The 18254-nt window shown below is 44.4% G+C and overlaps 1 protein-coding gene across 1 annotated transcript; it reads right to left on the bottom strand.

Moving 5' to 3' along the window:
- Positions 1 to 3784: 3784 nt before the first annotated feature.
- Positions 3785 to 17598, bottom strand: LOC311126533 (death-associated protein kinase 2-like). Its single transcript, XM_084158531.1, has 12 exons — positions 17119 to 17598; positions 9747 to 9876; positions 8359 to 8580; positions 7694 to 7832; positions 7383 to 7512; positions 6531 to 6579; positions 6379 to 6405; positions 5951 to 6103; positions 5793 to 5838; positions 5488 to 5577; positions 5168 to 5254; positions 3785 to 4823 (listed from the first exon to the last, which is right to left on the bottom strand). Exons 2-12 carry the CDS (start codon positions 9806 to 9808, stop codon positions 4743 to 4745), a joined length of 1086 nt encoding a protein of 361 aa, XP_084014657.1. The 5' UTR covers positions 9809 to 9876; positions 17119 to 17598; the 3' UTR covers positions 3785 to 4742.
- Positions 17599 to 18254: the final 656 nt, after the last annotated feature.

Here is an 18254-nt window from a genome sequence, read left to right as displayed (position 1 = left end):
CGTACTGCATTAGCATCAAATAGCCCCCGTGATATGCAACTTTTCAGGGAAGTTAGGAACCAATATACACAAGCAGTTAGGAAAGCAAAGGCTAACTTTTTCAAACAGAAATTTGCATCCTGTAGCACTAACTCCAAAAAGTTTTGGGACACTGTAAAGTCCATGGAAAATAAGAGCACTTCCTCCCAGCTGCCCACTGCACTGAGGCTAGGAAACACTATCACCACCGATAAATCTACAATAATCGAGAATTTCAACAAGCATTTTGCTACGGCTGGCCATGCTTTCCACCTGGCTACCACTACCCCGGCCACCAGCTCTGCACCCTCCGCTGCAACTTGCCCATGCCCCCCCCGCTTCTCCTTCACACAAATCCAGACAGCTGATGTTCTAAAAGAGCTGCAAAATCTGGACCCCTACAAATCATCTGGGCTAGACAATCTGGACCCTTTCTTTCTAAAACTAGCCGCCGAAATTGTCGCAACCCCTATTACTAGCCTGTTCAACCTCTCTTTCGTAACGTCTGAGATCCCCAGAGATTGGAAAGCTGCCGCGGTCATCCCCCTCTTCAAAGGGGGTGACACTCTAGATCCAAACTGTTACAGACCCATATCCATCCTGCCCTGCCTTTCAAAAGTTTTTGAAAGCCAAGTCAACAAACAGATCACCGACCATTTCGAATCCCACCGTACCTTCTCCGCTATGCAATCCGGTTTTCGAGCTGGTCATGGGTGCACTTCAGCCACGCTCAAGGTCCTAAATGATATTATAACCGCGATCGATAATAGACAGTACTGTGCAGCCGTTTTCATTGACCTGGCCAAGGCTTTCGACTCTGTCAACCACCGCATTCTTATTGGCAGACTAAATAGCCTTGGTTTCTCAAATGACTGCCTCGCCTGGTTCACCAACTACTTCTCAGATAGAGTTCAATGTGTCAAATCGGAGGGCCTGTTGTCTGGACCTATGGCAGTCTCTATGGGGGTGCCACAGGGTTCAATTCTTGGGCCAACTCTTTTCTCTGTGTATATCAATGACGTCGCTCTTGCTGCTGGTGACTCTCAGATCCACCTCTACGCAGACGACACCATTTTGTATACATCTGGCCCTTCATTGGACACTGTGTTAACAAACCTCCAAACGAGCTTCAATTCCATACAACACTCCTTCAGTAGCCTCCAACTGCTCTTAAACACTAGTAAAACTAAATGCATGCTCTTCAACCGAACGCTGCTAGCACCCGCCCACCCGACTAGAATCACTACTCTAGACGGGTCTGACCTAGAGTATGTGGACAACTACAAATATCTAGGTGTCTGGTTAGACTGTAAACTCTCCTTCCAGACTCACATTAAGAATCTCCAATCCAAAGTTAAATCTAGAATCGGTTTCCTATTTCGCAACAAAGCCTCCTTCACTCATGCTGCCAAACATGCCCTCGTAAAACTGACTATCCTACCGATCCTTGACTTCGGCGATGTCATTTACAAAATAGCCTCCAACACTCTACTCAGCAAATTGGATGTTGTCTATCACAGTGCCATCCGTTTTGTCTCCAAAGCCCCATATAATACCCACCACTGTGACCTGTACGCTCTTGTTGGCTGGTCCTCACTACATATTCGTCGCCAAACCCACTGGCTCCAGGCCATCTATAAATCACTGCTAGGCAAATCCCCGCCTTATCTTAGCTCATTGGTCACCATAGCAACACCCACCCGTAGTCTGCGCTCCAGCGGGTATATCTCACTGGTCATCCCCAAAGCCAACACCTCCTTTGGCCGCAATTCCTTCCAGTTCTCTGCTGCCAATGACTGGAACAAATTGCAAAAATCTCTGAAGCTGGAGACACTTATCTCCCTCACTAACTTTAAGCATCAGTTGTCAGAGCACCTTACCGATCACTGCACCTGTACACAGCCCATCTGAAATTAGCCCGCCCAACTACCTCATCCCTATATTGTTATTTATTTTGCTCATTTGTACCCCAGTATCTCTATTTGCACATCATCTCTTGCACATCATTCCAGTGTTAATACTAAATTGTAATTATTTTGCACTATAGCCTATTTTATTGCCTTACCTCCATAACTTGCTAAATTTGCACACTGTATATTATATGTATTTCTGTTGTATTTTTGACTTTGTTTTGTTTTACCCCATATGTAACTCTGTGTTGTTGTTTTTATCGCACTCCTTTGCTTTATCTTGGCCAGGTCGCAGTTGTAAATGAGAACTTGTTCTCAACTGGTTTACCTGGTTAAATAAAGGTGAAATAAAAAAATAAAAAATATTGCGGGAAGCTTGTGGAAGGCTACCTGAAATGTCTGACCCAAGTTAAACAATTTAAAGGCAATGCTACCAAATACTAATTGAATGTATGTAAACTTCTGACCCACTGGGAATGTGATGAAAGAAATAAAAGCTTAAATAAATCTCTCTCTACCATTATTCTGACATTTCACATTCTTAAAATAAAGTGGTGATCCTAACTGACCTAAAACAGGGAATTTTTACTAGGATTAAATGTCAGGAATTGTGAAAAACTGAGTTTAAATGTATTTGGCTAAGGTGTATGTAAACTTCCGACTTCAACAATACATTTAACAAATAGGTTTAATATAAACCTACATTTTAGACTTTTTAACGGACCTTTAGTTCATGGTCAGGTAAAAATGTATAAAGTACTTGCAAATGACTCACCGGTTTGGTGGCTGCACCTGTTGCGATAGCCTACTTTCCAACCAGCGCTCAGATGTAATGATTGTCCAATGCTTTTCACGTCTTCCCACTGTTTAGTCGGAAAAACTACAGTATAATACCATTTAAATTATATATTTACCACAGTCTTGCTGATAATAATTATAACATTTTACTTAGTCCAATTAATAAAAAGAAATACAGACCATCCGAATTCCCCAAACGTCTACAGGTAAAGTGCCATGTGTCACTTGATCTCGAGAAGGAAACCAGTTTGACGTTTTGTTTGTCTCACTCTGTATGAGTCGCCACTCCCACGGTAATGCTTGGCTAGCCGTGTGTATCCTGTTACCCAGTTTCGCTAGACATGGCTGTTTGCGCATCTCCTCTCACCTGTATGTACAGTATGTGTGTGTTCGTGCGTGCGTATTACAAATATACTGTATACCCAGAACACTTATTACATTATGCATTCTTAATTACAAACTCACCTCCCTTGCATAATCGAGTGCGTCTGTTGGTGAGTCCTCTATTTCAACGGGCATGCGCTCTGTAGGGGTGCACATTGGAAGGAGAGAGGGCATGGGCAGATTCAGGAATTTACAGTGTGTGAAAGCTCTTTATTTCCTTGGCCCCCTCTCTCCAAGAATGCTGCTGAATCATTGGATCCTGCTCATCTTGGAAGTGCCAACTATTCAACCCCCAGTTTCAAAACCTCCATACCCTTGTACAAACCCAAAGGAAAATGGAGACAATTCCCCACCCTTTGATAAGAATATGAGGATGACAGCCTGGAACCAATTTAGAACATTTAGAATAAGAACTGAAGGACTGAAGTTTGTAGGCTTCACTTCTTCTAAACAGTTTGTCTGTTACAATGAACTTTCACAATGATTGTGATGTTAAGTTTAGGTTCACTGTGGTTAGGCTAGATACAGGTTGCAGTTCACTGACTATCTTGACGTCATGGTTCAGATATGGTAGCATCATGTGCCACAGAAACTGACGACTCAACCCAGTGCAAGTAGTCTGCTGACTTTTAAAAATTGCAGGCTTTCAAAATAACAAACGTATATACTGTAATAGCTTAAACATCGTAGACTAACATTTTTTATTCACCATCACACAATTCACAAAACTAAAACATGTTTGTTGTCAGTATGAAATGCTCATTATTATAAAAAAAATAGTTTGACCTTTGACATAAGCCAAAGATAGTTGAAATGTTCAATAAAGTATATCTACATTTTCAAGTTTGATAAGGCTTAAAAGCTCTACAAACTAAGACTACATTACACATGTCAATGTCAAACACTCAGTATCAAACATGGCTGTAACTGTGTATAGTAAAGTAGCTCTGTATAAACATATGATATCCAAATTATGACACATAATAAAATAATGTATCCACTTAAGGGCAGACTTAGAAAAACAGGCCTTGCATTTCTAATTGTATGGCCTTGTATAGTTCCCTATTTGTTAAAAATAACTTTTTTCTAGTTAATTGTATGAAATGCAAATGTCTAAGAAACTTAAATAAAATCAGTTTGGATACAGTCAAAAATATCAGAACATGTGGTAGAGAATAAATAATAACCACATAATATTGTAAGGCATAATAATTGTAATTGTAGGACAAACTATCCCGTAAACCTTCAAACCTAAACAAAAGTTTTGGCATTTTCAGACATTCTTTTGGTCAAACCTAAAAGGCACAGACAAATACATTTCAGTAAATGTAAAAAGGCTACACCTAGGTCAAATGGGGGTGAAGTGTAACAGAAGTGGTTTGGTAAACTACACTGGTTTGATCAGGAACCGTGTCTGAGACATGAAGATTTAACTCTGTGAGCTAACACTGGCTTTAGGCACCTGCACATCACGGGTTCGTTACTCATTTTGTCACTGCCATAGTCTGTCACTCTGTAACTCAGAGTATTGTTGATCTGTGCATCACTCACAAGAGGCTTCTCTCCATTTCCCCATGGTGGGATAGAGGCGGTCTGAGGCTGTGTGGTGTGTTAGTGCCCCGGTGGTCTTATTTAGGAACTGCTGCTGAGTCTGCGGCGAATGAGAGAAGCAGGCTTGGTCTCGGTGTCCTCCTGGTCGCTCTCACACTGCCTCTGACAAGTGGACAAATGCAGAGATAGTCAGACATAAGCATATCAACAGCATCGTCGATATGTCGATATTGAGAGTATAAATTATAACAGTTCAAATAAAGGGATAGTAAAATGATTATGAAATACGGGTGCAGAACTTCAGCCTGCTAGGGGTGTAGTTTTCCTGTTTTTGTTCCTTCCCTGGCATGTAATTGATTAGTATATTACGATTGATTAAAATGTGTGTTATTGATTGCTCAGACAGTACACACAGCTAGTTCTACAGGGCTTAGTCAGACTTTAAGAAAAGGACAGAAACCAGCATGTCCCCTGTTCTAGACCCAGTCCTTTGTGATCTCTCTCACCAGTTCCGGGTCCTCCTGGGACCTGCTTTTACACTGCAACTGCAGGCGAAATAGTCTGTTACACGCCCACACCATGTTATAGGACATCTACAGAGAGAGAAATGGGGAGGATTTAAGAAGGGTATGAAAAGAGAAGGTGTCCATAGGAGATCAGAACTTTGGATAGAAAAAGAAGGCAAATACGATGCAATACAATGTCTGGACCAGCAGGTGTCCCCCTCTCACCAATATTGTAGGACTACTGCACACCAACGCAGAGACAGGGTAGGAGAAACTTAGAGGGCTACTTTGGAGTATTGAGATGCACCACTGGGACTCACCTTCCATTTCCTCTTGGCGTTGAACTTCTTGAAGCTTTTTATGTTGATGGACGATCGACTTCTGTTAGCCGCCTGTTTGCGCGTGAGGGGCTGATAAACAAGGAAATATATAACATGATATTTTAATATACGTTTTGCCTTTATCCAAAGTGACATGCAGTTCACAGCTTTTCAGTGTGAAGCATACTCACAACTCAAGCTTCCCTACTCAAACTCATACTCAAACCTTCAGCACAATAATGTGCTTATGTTGGGTTTATATATTAAAGTTACCCCAATCAAATCCCAATTCTCTCTTCTCTCACCTTGATCCAAGGGTGTACTAGACATTCATCCGCTGTCATTCTCTCTCTGTAGGAGGGACACGCATCATTAGGTAATACTTTGTTGCGTAGTATACAGAGGTTATAGACAATAACCATATCAATTACACTAATAAATGAATGAGTGATCATTTGTTTACATTGGGTCTTTGAGCAGCAGTTTCTCAATAAAGTCTTTGGCCATGACGCTGGTCTGGTTGAAATAGTTCTCTTCAAACTCATAGATCATCCCCACGATGTTCTTTAGTGTCTCCTCGTCATTATCTCCTTGAAAGGGGGACAAACCACTCAACCTGTAGAATAGGGGGGTATTAGAGAATATGTGTAGCTACCAGAGGAGGCTGGTGAGAGGAGTTATAAGAGGACAGGCTCATTGTAATGGCTGGAATTGAATTAATGGAATGGAGTCAAACATGAGGTTTCGTTTGTTTGATACCGTTCCATTATTTCATTCCAGACATTACAATGAGCCCATCCTCCTATAGCTTCTCCCACCAGCCTCCACTTGTAGCTACGATATGTCAGCGATATGTAAAGTTCAAATTGTCCGCTGGTTTTGTATACTCACAATATGTAGGTTATCACACCAATACTCCTGGAGAGGAAAGAGAAGAGAGATATGAGTGACTTTGTGAGCAGAAAACTATTTACCCTGACAGTCAAGGCAGCTGGGACATTTTCTTTTGTTCTTCTAATGAATAACATTGTAGTAATGGTTACCACATGTCGGCTGCCTCGCTCAGTGGTTCGTAGTTAATCACCTCAGGGGCTGGGAGGAGAACGGAAAGGGAGAAGGGGGTGAGAGAGAAAGAGAGAAAGGGAGAGATAATGAGATACACATAACACAATCCAGCCTTATCCAGAAAAACAGAGTATGTGTAAGAGAAGAAAATAATGGATAGTAAAAGAGAGAGACATGTTTTGTAAGGAGCTGAGAATAAAATAGAGGAGAGTGTAACTTCCTTTTGTCACAACTGTCACTGTGCCATTGTGTTAGGGAAACACTAGGTGATGCTAACACTGCTGTTGCACAATATAATGGCATTCTCTCACAACAGACTTTAAATACTCAAAATAAATCCTAAAATATTACAGTAAAACACATGAAAATGGCCAACTAATTGGGGAATGAGTGGGTTATGGTAGAACCCATGGCCCTACAATAATACCCATGCAACCCTCCTGCCCTTTCTTAAAGTAATCATTCCGTTACACTTTTTGTGTTGGCGACTCAGTTTGTATCATGTATTTCAGGTCTGTTGAAACTTCTCACCTAGTCACACATCTCTCTCTCACTACCCCCAGCGCCCCACCACACGCTCTGATGTCATATCCTGTCCACAACCACACTACTACCCCTTGGAAACTGTTTCCACGGAAACCTCAGGGCCTTTCTAGAGGCTCAGGCTAAATAAAAACTCAAACAGACAGAAAGACACACTGTACACACGTGAAACATACACACCACAATCACACATTAACAAAATGCTCACACAACATGACACACATACTGACTGACACAATTTCCACCAAACAAACACAGTCAGTAAACACGTGGAATGTTCCACTTACCAATGTACTGTGGGGTCCCAGATAGGCTCTTGTACTCCTCCCCCTGTTTGAGGCGGTGGGCCAGTCCAAAGTCAATGATCTTGATGTGAGGGTGTGGCATTGTCTTGTCAGCCAGCATGATGTTCTCTGGCTAAATGGAAAACAGAGAGCGTTACACACACAATGCCAAATCCTGACGGAATGAAAAACAGCCCAAATGGATTTAGGCAAGGGGCAACAGAGTCAGAAAAGGGGAGGCCCGTCCCACCTAATTCATGTTACGGGGAAACACTGCTTTCTATCCGCTCTATTTCTATTCCTGTGTGTCTCACCTTGAGGTCAAAGTGGGCAATGTTCTTAGTGTGCATAAAGCCCACTCCCTTGAGGATCTGCTTCAGGAACTCTATGGCCTCCTCCTCAGACAGGCTCTCCTTCTCTGCTATGAAATCAAACAGCTCCCCACCACTGATACTAGAGCAGAGAGAGGGTGGGGGGGGGGGGGGAGACAGTGAGAAAGAAGAGAGAGAAAATGTACAAAAATGAAGTAGATGTAATTTTGTCAGGAGAATATCTTTATCACATACAGATGTAGGATCTTAATTTTGATCACCCTGTTGCAGGAGAACATTTAAAACTTGCAATATATTTGAGGTTTAAAAGGCTTCTGAAGTTTGTAATTTCCACTTTGAAATTAAGATCCTACATCTGTCGACTTATAATAACTAGACCAAGTTATGAAAAAGTTCGCTTCAAGATCTCAAGGGGCTGTTGTTCAGTTATATTCATAGGCTTTGAGTTGTCTGTCTGGCCTGGACTATTAGATTAGTGCCAGTAATGATAGGAGGATTAGATGGGCTGACGGGACCAAGTGCTTCTCATTGTGTTCCCATTAAACAAGGTGGGACAGAGCCTGCTGTGGGCTGAGGGGGAAGACAGACAGACAGACAGAGACCAGCAGAAGTCTCCCCCTCCCTCCATCTGTCCCCATCTGACTCACAGCTCCACAATGAGCACCATCTCGGCGCGACTCTCAAACACGTCCCTGAGGGCCATGATGTTGGCGTGCTGCAGGCTCTGCAGTATCTCCACCTCCCTCTCCACGCTCCTCCTCTCCAGGCCCAGGCGGCTGCTGGCGCTCCGACGCAGCTTCAGGAACTTCCCTGCCCAGCGGACCCCGGACGCCCGCTCCAGCACCGCACGCACCTGCCCAAAGTGACCACTAGAGGGGGACAGAGAGGGATGATATTGTAGGGAACTTTTGCATTGTGCTCTTTTTACGCTGAACTACAGTCGTGGTCAAAAGTTTTGAGAATGACACAAGTATTGGTCTTCACAAAGTTCGCTGCTTCAGTGTTATGAGATATTTTTGTCAGATGTTACTATGGTATACTGAAGTATAATTACAAGCATTCCATAAGTGTCAAAGGCTTTTATTGACAATTACATTAAGTTTATGCAAAGAGTCAATATTTGCAGTGTTGACCCTTCTTTTTCAAGACCTCTGCAATCCGCCCTGGCATGCTGTCAATTAACTTCTGGGCCACATCCTGACTGATGGCAGCTCATTCTGGCATAATCAATGCTTGTCAGAATTTGTGGGTTTTTGTTTGTCCACCTGCCTCTTGAGGATCGACCACAAGTTCTCAATGGGATTAAGGTCTGGGGAGTTTCCTGGCCATGGACCCAAAATGTCGATGTTTTGTTCCCCGAGCCACTTAGTTATTACTTTTGCCTTATGGCAAGGTGCTCCATCATGCTGGAAAAGGCATTGGTCGTCACCAAACTGTTCTTGGATGGTTGGGAGAAGTTGCTCTCGGAGGATGTGTTGGTACCATTCTTTATTCATGGTTGTGTTCTTAGGCAAAATCATGAGTGAGCCCACTCCCTTGGCTGAGAAGCAACCCCACCCTCCTTTTAAAGCTTCCAGTCTGTTATTCTAACTCAATCAGCATGACAGAGTGATCTCCAGCCTTGTCCTCGTCAACACTCTCACCTGTGTTAACGAGAGAATCACTGACATGATGGCAGCTGGTCCTTTTGTGGCAGGGCTGAAATGCAGTGCAATTCATCTGATCACTCTTCATGACATTCTGGAGTATATGCAAAACTGAGGCAGCAGACTTTGTGAAAATTAGTATTTGTGTCATTCTCAAAACGTTTGACCACGACTGTACTCCTGTGATGCTAATAGGCCTAAAGCTTGTTTGAATTTGAGATGAGAGAGAGTAACAGAGTGGGGCATTGCACCTTTCTAGTACTATTTACTTAGAAGTGTATTCCTAGCTTTATATGTAAATTAAGTAAAGTTCAATTCAAATCAATTCAAATGAACATCAATTCAAGTCTAGTGCTGTTCCATTCTCTACTCCAAACCTTCTCACTCACCTGCCAAGCACCTCTCCAATCTCATAGTAGTCCTCCACATTCTGCAGCTTAATCTGAGCCATGCTTCCTCTTTTTCCCTCTTCCCCCCCCTCTCACTCTTTTTCTGGTTGTTTTCCAGAGCTACTGCATTCTGTAGAAGTGAGGGAAGAAAGAGGGATGACAGAACAGATGTGGAAGGTCAACTAAAATGTATTTCAAAGATAAGAGGCAAGTAAGGCACCCGGCATCATCAGGAACCATAAAAGAATGTCGGGACAATAAACAGAACTCTGTGTGTAGATAGAATTATGACAAGCGTATAGCAGCAAGATCGAGGCAGATAAACTATAAACGAATGGAAACAGACACAGACATAAATTGGGTTTGGAGGGATTTTTTCACATGTATTTATCATCCTCCCTACTTCGCGGCTATGCACACAAGAAAACAACCAAACCCCATGATTTGTATCACATTACAGTTTTTTTAATCGCTTTGCTGCGATTTTCACAAGTATGTGGTAGTTTCACAACAGTTAGTACAAAACTCAAAACAGATCCTCAAAAAGGCAGTGGTTTTAAACCACTAAGCACATTTTCAATTGAATCGATTCAATACTTAGCGTTGAAGATCTGCGCTGTAGTGCGATTGAAATCTAGGCCCCAATTCAATCTGTATTGCGAAAGTTCAGAGCTATAACGGTAAAGGTAATTTCTGATTGAGGCGACATATGCAGCGTTTACCGTGAATGCAGTCTCCCCGAACGTGGGAACATTGTCTTTCAATTTAAATCACGCTATAGCGATTTGATCACACATGGGATAGAAATTAGGGAAATTATATTTTTAGTCCATTTTTATGGGTAGTGCCAGTGTATTGACTAATGTGAAAACAGTGTAATATACTGGAATTTACAGTGTTATAGCATATTACATTCAAAGGGCAATTTTGCATCTTGCATTTTTTGCTATTAGATTAACTGTTAGTTAAAACAACTAAATTGTGAAGATATCATGATGTTGTGTTTTGGTGATTAAATCAATGTTCTCATGGTATTTCACAGTAAACTTATATTTTGGATCAATGGTTGTGTGGTGAAAGTTTCCAAACAAAATGAATACAAAATAAAAGGTTTTGAATAGAAGACTTGCTGTGTTACAAGTGTTACCAGTTTGGAGTTTTGTATTAAGAGTTTATAAAATTCTCCACATACTTGTGAAAAGAGCACCAAAGCGATTGAAAAGAACTGTCAATAAACAACTACACTGCCTCCTTTTAGGTATGCATTTCCTGTGTGTGTTTGATGGTTAGTCCTGCACTAACACTGATAACTTGAACAAAAGCAGACTCTGACAGCGCCCTTATCCGGATGTTTTATATAGAACAGACCTTTTCTGCTCTATATGTGTGTGTGTGTGTGTGTGTGATGACATCACCTTGCATGAGGAATGGAATTGTTTATGAATGGTAATGGTTTATAGAGATGTTATTACATCACGTTAATGAAGGCTTAACAAATGTTCCATTATGGCTTGTTGATTTAGCAACAAAAACAGAATTATTATTATTTACACACAACCACCCACACACAGCCTTCCCTGCTAATGCTGGAGTGCAAAGGCATGCTCTGTTTCTGTAAATATTTACATATCCCTCTTTTATCAGCCACGGGCCAATGTGTTCTGCTTAACCACAACACAGCTGGAAATCCTTCTGTGAAAAAAGAGAAAGACAGAGAGAAGGTGTGTCCATATGCCCTGTGCATGTACAGTATGTGGTCTGTATGCAGGGCCTGGGGGTTTCTACTGTGTATGAGTGATGCATGGCATGATAATGGGATCCAATCAATAGTCAGATAATAAATCAATGTACTCCTCACACTCAGTCATGCCAGGTTCTATCACTACATATCAAATCAAATTGTATTTGTCACATGCGCTGAATACAACTGGTGTAGACTTTACCGGGAAATGCTTGCTTACGAGCCCTTCCCAACGATGCAGAGTTTAAAGATAATAATAACAATTAAATAGTAACACAAGAGGAAAAAAAACAAAAACACAAGAATGGAGCTATATACAGGGAGTACCAGTACCAGATCAATGTGCGGTAGCAATTTGGGCCTTCCTCTGACACCGCCTGATATAAAGGTCCTGGATGGCAGGGAGCTCAGCCCCAGTGATGTACTGGGCTGTTCGCACCACCCTCTGTAGCGCTTTGCGATCATTTACCATACCAAGCGGTGATGCAGCCAGTCAAGATGCTCTCGATGGTGCAGCTGTTGAGGGTCATCGTGGCGGAGGTGTTGTTGCCTACCCTCACCCCCTGGGACCGGCCCGTAAGGAAGTCCAGGATCCAGTTGCAGAGGGAGGGGTTCAGTCCCAGGGTCCCTAACTTGGTGATGAGCTTGGAGGGGACTATGGTGTTGAACGCTGAGCTGTAGTCTAGGAACAGCATTCTCACATAGTTATTTCCGCTCTTGTCCAGGTGGGAGAGGGCAGTGTGAAGTGCAATTGAGATTGCATCATCTGTGGATCTGTTGGGGCAGTATGCGAATTGAGTGGGTCTAGGGAGTCTGGGATGATGGTGTTGATGTGTGTCATGACCAGCCTTTCAAAGCACTTCATAATTACAGATGTAAGTGCTACAGGGCGATAGTCATTTAGGCAATGGTGGTCAGCTTGAAACATGTTGGGATTACAGACTGGGACAAGGAGATATTGAAAATGTCTGTGAAGACACTTGCCAGCTGGTCTGCGCATGCTTTGAGAACGCGCCCTGGTATTCTGTCTGGCAGGCGGCCTTGTGATCACATAGTCATACAGAAAAACAGGGGCTTTCACGTAAGGCAACATGTTATATTCCTCGAAGCAAGCATAAAAGGCATTTCGCTCGTTTGGGAGTTCTGCATCGCAGGGCAACTCATGGCAACTCTTTCCCTTTGTAATCCATTATCGTCTGCAAGCCCTGGCACATACAACGAGAGTCAGAGCCGGTGTAATTGGATTCCTCCTATACTGTTATTTTACATGTTTGATGTCTCGTCTGAGGTCATATCGGGCTTTCTTGTATGCGTCCATGTCCCGTTCCTTGTAAGCGGTAGCTCTAGCCTTTAGCCCAGCGCGGATATTGCCTGTAATCCATGGTTTTTGGTTTGGATACGTTCTTATAGTCACTGTGGGGACAACATCGTCTATGCACTTATTGATGAAGCCTGTGACTGTTGTGGTAAACTCCTCAATGCTATCGGATGAACATCGGAACATATCCCAGTCTGTACTAGCAAAACAGTCTTGTAGCCTCGCATCTGCTTCATCCGACCACTTCCGTATTGAGCGCATCACTGGTACTTCCTGTTTGAGCTTTTGCTTGTAAACGGGAAGCAGAAGAATGGAGTCATGGTCAGATTTGCCGAAGGGAGGACGAGGGAGAGCTTTGTATCCGTTTCTGTGGGTAGAATAAACGTGGTCTAGAGTTTTAGCTCCCCTAGTGGTGCAGGAGACGTGTTGGTAGAAGTGAGGTAGGACCACTGTACTACTTGGCTTTTCTGGGCTCATTAATAGCCGCGGGAAGTAGGGATTCTGAGGGTGCTGCAGCACCCCCTGAAAAATTGAAGAAAAAAAAAAACAGCCATCTGTAACGCGGGCAAATATGTTCAGCACCCCCAACATCTTCCTGCGGCTATTGGCTCACAGTTCCTTTTGTGTCTATGTGTGTGTATCTGCTTGTCGTGTGTGTCACGCCCTGACTCTGAGGACTCTTATTTGTTGAGTCAGGGTGTGTATTTTCTGTGTCGTGTTGTGCTATGTTGATTGTCTATGTTGATCTAGAATGTGTAGATCTATGTTGGCCGGTGTGGTTCCCAATCAGAGGCAGCTGTAGCTCGTTGTCTCTGATTGGGGACCATACTTAGGCAGCCTTTTGGCACCTGTTAGTTGTGGGATCTTGTTCAGTGTAAGGTATGTTGTGTGTATGCTACCTTGGACTTCACGTTTCGTTTGTTGTTTTGTCGTGGTGTTTATTCGTTAAATAAACATGTATGCTATTCACGCTGCGCCTTGGTCCGTCCCGTTCGTAAGCGATCGTGACAGAAGATCCCACCAAAATAGGACCAAGCAGCGTGTTCAGGAGCAAACGCCGGGAATTAAACAGGAGGTTACGTTAGTAGATGTCCTCCTCGGTTGGGGGAGAATCACGGAGGAGGAGGCCGTCCGCTACCGGAAGGCGATGAAGGAGGATGCCCAGGTAGGAGAGGAGAAACGGCGGCAACAGTGCCGACGACGGAGACCCGAGAGGCAACCCCAATAAATTTTTTTGGGGGGGCACACGGTGTGGACGACGAGGCAGCAGGAGGCAGCGACAGGGCAATTCTGCAGGTTAGGAGAGGAGGCCAGCAGGTTACGGGGGCAGGAGTTATTTGGTCAGAGGGAGGAGCTACAGGAGGCTATAAGGGAGAAGGAGAGTGTAGAGGCACGGCGAGAGGAGCTGGTTAGGCAGCAGAAGGAGCGGGGGTATATAAGGGAACCCAGTCCCGCTCCTCGCACCAAGCAAGTGGTGCGTGTCGCCAGTCCGGTCCGGCCCGTTCCTGGTCCCCGCACTAAGCCAGTGGTGCGTGTTCCCAGTACGGCCCGACCCATTCCTGCTTCCCGCACAAGGCCAGTGGTGTGTGTTCCCAGTACGGTCCGGCCCGTTCCTGCCCCTCGCACCAAACCAGTGGTGCGCGTCGCCAGCCCGGCCCGGCCTGTTCCTGCCCCTCGCACCAAACCAGTGGTGCGCGTCGCCAGCCCGACCCGGCCTGTTCCTGCCCCTCGCACCAAAGCAGTGGTGCGCGTCGCCAGCCCGGTCCGGCCTGTTCCTGTCCCTCGCACTAAGATAGTGGTGCGCGTCACCAGCCCGGTCCGGCCTGTTCCTGCCCCTCGCACCAAGCCAGTGGTGCGCGTCGCCAGTCTGGCCCGGCCTGTTCCTGCTCCTGGTGCGCGTCGCCAGTCCGGTACGGCCCGTTCCTGCTCCCCGCACCAAGCCAGTGGTGCGCGTCGTCAGCCCGGTCCGGCCCGTTTCTGCTCCCCGCACCAAGCCAGTGGTGCGTGTGTCCAGTCCGGCACGGCCCGTGCCTGTTCCACCGGTGCCTGGTCCGGCACCGGTCAGCTGCTCCACTCCGGAGCCAGAGCAATCCGCTCCACCGGAGCCAGTCCTACTCCGGTCAGCGGATCCACTCCGGAGCCAGAGCAATCCGCTCCACCGGGGTCCAGTCCAGCTCCGGTCAGCCGCTCCACTCCGGAGCCAGAGCAGTCCGCTCCACCGGTGCCTGATCCAGCTCCGGTCAGCGGCTCCACTCCGGAGCCAGAGCAGTTCGATCCACCGTCGTCGGGTCCAGCTCCAGTCAGCGGTTCCAGTCCAGACCCAGACGTCAGCCCCTCCAGGTTCGGGGTCTCCCACACCAGGGTCCAGACAGGGCTTGGTACGTCGTGGGAGGAAGGAGAGGGGAAGCAGCGCGCCGAGGTCCATACCAGACCAGGGGCGCAACAGGGAGGTGGAGAGTAAGTGGTGGTCACGCCCGGAGCCGGATCCGCCTCCAAGGCGGAATGCCCACCCGGCCCCTACCCTGTTATGTTTATGTGGCGCGGTCGGAGTTCGCACCTTTGGGGGGGGGTACTGTCACGCCCTGACTCTGAGGACTCTCATTTGTTGAATCAGGGTGTGTATTTTCTGTGTCGTGTTGTGCTATGTTGATTGTCTATGTTGATCTAGAATGTGTAGATCTATGTTGGCCGGTGTGGTTCCCAATCAGAGGCAGCTGTAGCTCGTTGTCTCTGATTGGGGACCATACTTAGGCAGCCTTTTGGCACCTGTTAGTTGTGGGATCTTGTTCCGTGTAAGGTATGTTGTGTGTGTATGCTACCTTGGACTTCATGTTTCGTTTGTTGTTTTGTCGTGGTGTTTATTCGTTAAATAAACATGTATGCTATTCACGCTGCGCCTTGGTCCGTCCCATTCGTAAGCGATCATGACAGTGTGTTTGTGTTCGCTCGCACCTGTGCGTTTGTCTCTCTGACTGTCTATCTGACAATATGCATTGATGCAAATTGGAAAAAATATGGTAAAAAAACAGGGGATTTGTGTCTGTGTGGTGTGCATGCATGTGTGAAATGACAGGGTGTCTGTGTATGTGTGCTAGTTTGAAAAGAGAAGAGTCTGTGATGACAGGTTGTTTGTGTCTATGCCTTTGTTGGGAGTAAATGGCAGGACATGTGACGCATATACAGTATGTGTGTGAACTTGTGACTGTGTGTGCGCGTGTATGTGCATGTGTGCGTGTATTTGACTGCATGTCATATGCATGACCCATTCTGGTCCACTACTAGACTACTGTAACACTAGTAAAACGTCTACTACAGTACATCCATTGTCAAGGACTGACTGTCCAAATGGAAAAACATATACAGATGCTGTATCTTAATTTGAGCCAGTTTTACACAACAGGAAAATAATCCTGGAGCAACAGGAAATGTGAATTGTTATGTGGATTATAATTAATGGACATTTTTTGTAGGGGTTGATTCCACAGGAGGCTGCTGAGAGGAGGACAGCTCATAATAATGGCTGGAATGAAGCGAATGGAATGGCATCAAACACATGGATGTTTGATGTATTTGATACCATTCCACTAATTCCGCTCCAGCCATTACCATGAGCCCATCCTCCCCAATTAAGGTGCCACCAACCTCCTGTGGTTGATACATTTTTCATTAAGGCAAATCAAGTCTGACATTTTTAAGTGGAAATTACAAACTTTAGAAGTCATTTTAAACATCAAATACACTACACATTTCCATTTCCTGCTGTGCTAAAACCATTCCTGCAACAACAGGATGATCAAATTAAGATATGGCATCTGTATAGCCCCAGAGATTAGGACACAGATAGGGTATCACCAAAACGTTGTCCCACAAGACAACGAGAGCGAGAGCGAGAGAGAGAGCGAGAGCGAGAGCGAGAGCGAGAGAGAGAGAATGAATGAGATAGAGAGTATTTATATCAAACAATAGTGAGAATTGACATGAAGAACAGGAGGGGGATGCTTTGGCCACTTGTGTGTGAAGGATAGAGTCTAACGTGGCATCATCCATTCAAACCTGCAACAAGTGAAGATTGAAAAGTTGATGCGTAATTTCTGACTTTGTAACAGCTGTGTCCATTGGTTTTGTATACAGTATGACATTACACATCCCTAAAAAAAAAGCCTACAAAACTTGATCTCCATCAAATGGAACCAACAGACAGACACGAGGGAAATGGCTCCTCATAAGTAGGCCTATTCAAATAAACGGATTTTGGGTAACCTTTCGTTTGAGAAAAAGGTCTGTAGACGGTGGTTATAGTTAAACATACTCACCCAAATGGATTCACGATAGTCTCGGGCGCCGCTTTGATGTGAGGTTGGTCTTGTCACAACCTTCAACTTCTTCACTTGTGTAGTAGGCTTTACGAATTCTCGAATTTAAAGTAAAATTGTCTCCCTTGAAATTAAATAATTTGATAATAGAAGTGCCGTATTCCGACAGCAACCGGTTTCCGTGCTGGAGAGAGAGTAGTAGCCAGACTGGTTCGACGGCTCCCTTTATTTCAATGCTCTTTGGTAGCCCAAACCTACAGGGGAGCTAGAGATACGTGACATACACGATGGCAAGTACTTTTTAAATTTTTAAACCACATCAATATTCCTGTAGACTATAAAAGGTCCTAAATCAATCCACTGATTAGTCTACTACAATCCAATTTCTTCGATATGTTGCGTGCCATTTGCAAATAGGTCTACTGCACAGTACACAGGAGTTGTAACCTAATGTGTGATGTGGTAACAAAAACGTATCCTAAAGGCAGGGTTGGGTAGGTAACTTTCTAAATGTAATCCGTTACAGTTACTAGTTACCCGTCCAACATTGTAATCAGTAACGTAATTTTTGGATTACCCAAACTCAGTAATTTAATCTGATTAGGCTACTTGCAGTTACTTTTGGATAATTTTTTCCCATTAAGAGGCATTAGAAGAAGACCAAAAGGATCGATCAAACGCATTTGGTGTGTCATCATAGTGGTGTCTCTGACTTGTGGTCAGACCAAGCACATATATATATATATATATACACTAGATGAATAATCGGGCCGCTGTGTTGAAGCCACCATGCCTCCATCTTCGCCCCCCACCATTGTCAAAAATATTTTTGAAGCTATAAAAATGCAATTATTAATGTCTACATTCGTTTTTGCCTCATTTATTATATCACACACACCTTAATGCATACTTTCAAATTATATTGTGTGAGCTAAACATATATATTTTAATATATGTCCTTCTCACCTCATTTCACACCTGATTTATTTAACAAAAGGCACATCTCAATAGGTGGTCCAGGTAAATCATGACATAGCACAAGTGGTTGGCCTTTCCTCTTCTGTTCTCTATTGCTCCTCAAGCAAGGGGGAGGCCAATGACATCACAGATTCCCATCAGACCAAGTCCTTTAATGA

This window comes from Coregonus lavaretus, assembly GCF_964263955.1.
Source record: "Coregonus lavaretus genome assembly, chromosome: 3".
Lineage (NCBI taxonomy): Eukaryota > Metazoa > Chordata > Actinopteri > Salmoniformes > Salmonidae > Coregonus > Coregonus lavaretus.
Note: the sequence above shows the minus strand (reverse complement) of the source record. Positions and strands in the feature narration are given on the sequence as shown.

Excerpts from the sequence above, each read along its gene's own strand:
- LOC311126533 (XM_084158531.1), bottom strand. The coding sequence starts at position 9,808 with ATGGCTCAGATTAAGCTGCAGAATGTGGAGGACTACTATGAGATTGGA. Across the intron at positions 7,833-8,358 it reads ATGGTGCTCATTGTGGAGCT|TATCAGTGGTGGGGAGCTGT; the intron begins GTGAGTCAGATG and ends TCTCTGCTCTAG. Across the intron at positions 4,824-5,167 it reads CCCAGGAGGACCCGGAACTG|AGGCAGTGTGAGAGCGACCA; the intron begins GTGAGAGAGATC and ends TCCACTTGTCAG.